Here is a 1,838-nt window from a genome sequence, read left to right on the forward strand (position 1 = left end):
GGGGGGGGGGTTGGTTGTGTTTACAGTGTTTTCACGATCCGGTTATGTAACCGAACCGCGGGTCCTCTTCATCCGAATATCCCTTCTTTTCAGGTGGATTCGAACTGGGGACCTTTGGGTATCCGGATGAAGAGGACCCGCAGTTCGGTTACATAACCGGATCGTGAAAACACTGTAAACACAACCAACCCCCCCCCCCGAGTGAGCCCGATCAGCCGGATAACGCGAGAAGGCAATATTAAGTCCGGAATACTATCCGGTTAAAATTCTAATAAGCCTCCATTGACAATGCAGGAACAACTGGGGGGCCACGAGTACGTGCGGCAGCCCCATCGAAAGCGTATCATGCACCCCATAGCCAACGACGACATCGCTCTGGATGGTTTTCTTGACGACTACCACTTTGACGCATTGCTAGCGGGCGACAGCTTTCCCGCTCCCTCTTCCTCTTCATGTGACCGTGTTGTCACAAGGGCCACTGCAACCAGGCAAACCCGAAGTGTCCCTCCGAGTTCTCAGGAATCGGTCCATGCCGGACTAATGTCCGACGCTCGCAAGGCATCCCCAAACCCACCATCCAATAGTCAAATCGAGCGCTTGTTCAACTCGCTTGTCACCCGAAGACCGACGCCCACGCAGCCAAAGCCAGCCCCAAGTCATCCTTGCGACACGGCACATGTGATTTGGACGCCCCCCACCCCCTTACGGACCTCGCGAGGTGCTTCAACGATAGAAAATCTGACCAGCGTCAAGCGATCTCAAGTGGCACCGAATGCCACCGCCCCTACACCAGCCAGAACGCATCGCAATGCTGTATTGCAGGCCACGCCGCTGCGATTGGTAAAGACTGTTTCATCGAGAGCAAAATTCGAAGGAAGTACCTCGAATAGGATGCGTACCTCCAATCCACGACCCAAGGTGAAGTCCCACCGGTCCGAAGTGATTACGCCCCATTCGCCACGCCCCATACCCATTCGAAACCCAAAGGCCGAAAGACTACCCAGACTGGCCCTCGCTCGTCCCCCCAGCCGATCCACACTACACCACATTCCTCAGCCGCTAAGCCGGCGCGAAATGACCCTCCACGCAGTCGTATTTTGGGTCATATGACTCCGTACGCCACTTTGACCGGCCCACATTTGTCCCCCAGCGTCCACCGTCACCAAGCCGACCACAAACCCTCTCCCAAACACTGATCATGAGAGTCATCGAGAAGACCCCCCTCGCCCAGCTGAAGATGCAGCAGACGTGGAAATCATTGACCTTTGTGATAGCGACAACTCCGAAATGAGAAACTAAAAGTGAAGTTGAGTTCTTTGAGTACTTAATAGAGCTTAGGAGCAGTAGGTATCATCATGATCAGTGATGCAGGTATATTGTAATTAACCTATTTGAATTACAATATAACTCATCACTTGGTCGTACATTGATGTACTGATCAATGACAGGATGTCTGACTTGATGTACTCTCACAAATTATATAACTGATACAATCAGTTGTTATGATACTACCTGGTTCTTCACTGGTGTTCCTGACAATTTACCTAGTACGCGAAATTATAGCTGAGTCTCGCCTTGCTTTCGGCGATATTGCGTTGCCGTGTGCTCATGAAACTAGGCCAAGCATCTAAACGATGAAAGTAGGTACACCCCCAAAGTATCACGTCGATACCTGACCTGCAGGCCGAGTGCTGTCCAAGTTCTCCTCTGACTGTCACCCCACTGATGGCGTCGATATAAACGCAATTTTTAGGTAAATAGTTTGAGCACTGTAAAACTCAAACATTATCTTTGATAAGTTGATTTGATGCAACGTTGGGGCGAAAAAATGCCTGCAA

At 50.9% G+C, this 1,838-nt stretch overlaps 1 protein-coding gene across 1 annotated transcript; it reads left to right on the plus strand.

The window, feature by feature from the left end:
• Nucleotides 1-288: 288 nt before the first annotated feature.
• Nucleotides 289-1,196, plus strand: H257_19272 (hypothetical protein; the record flags this gene model as incomplete). The annotated part of the gene is made up of 2 exons (XM_009848418.1): nt 289-840; nt 891-1,196. 2 exons carry the CDS (start codon nt 289-291, stop codon nt 1,194-1,196), a joined length of 858 nt encoding a protein of 285 aa, XP_009846720.1.
• Between the last annotated feature and the right edge of the window lie 642 nt (nt 1,197-1,838).

This window comes from Aphanomyces astaci, assembly GCF_000520075.1.
Source record: "Aphanomyces astaci strain APO3 unplaced genomic scaffold supercont1.450, whole genome shotgun sequence".
Classification (NCBI taxonomy): domain Eukaryota; phylum Oomycota; class Saprolegniomycetes; order Saprolegniales; family Verrucalvaceae; genus Aphanomyces; species Aphanomyces astaci.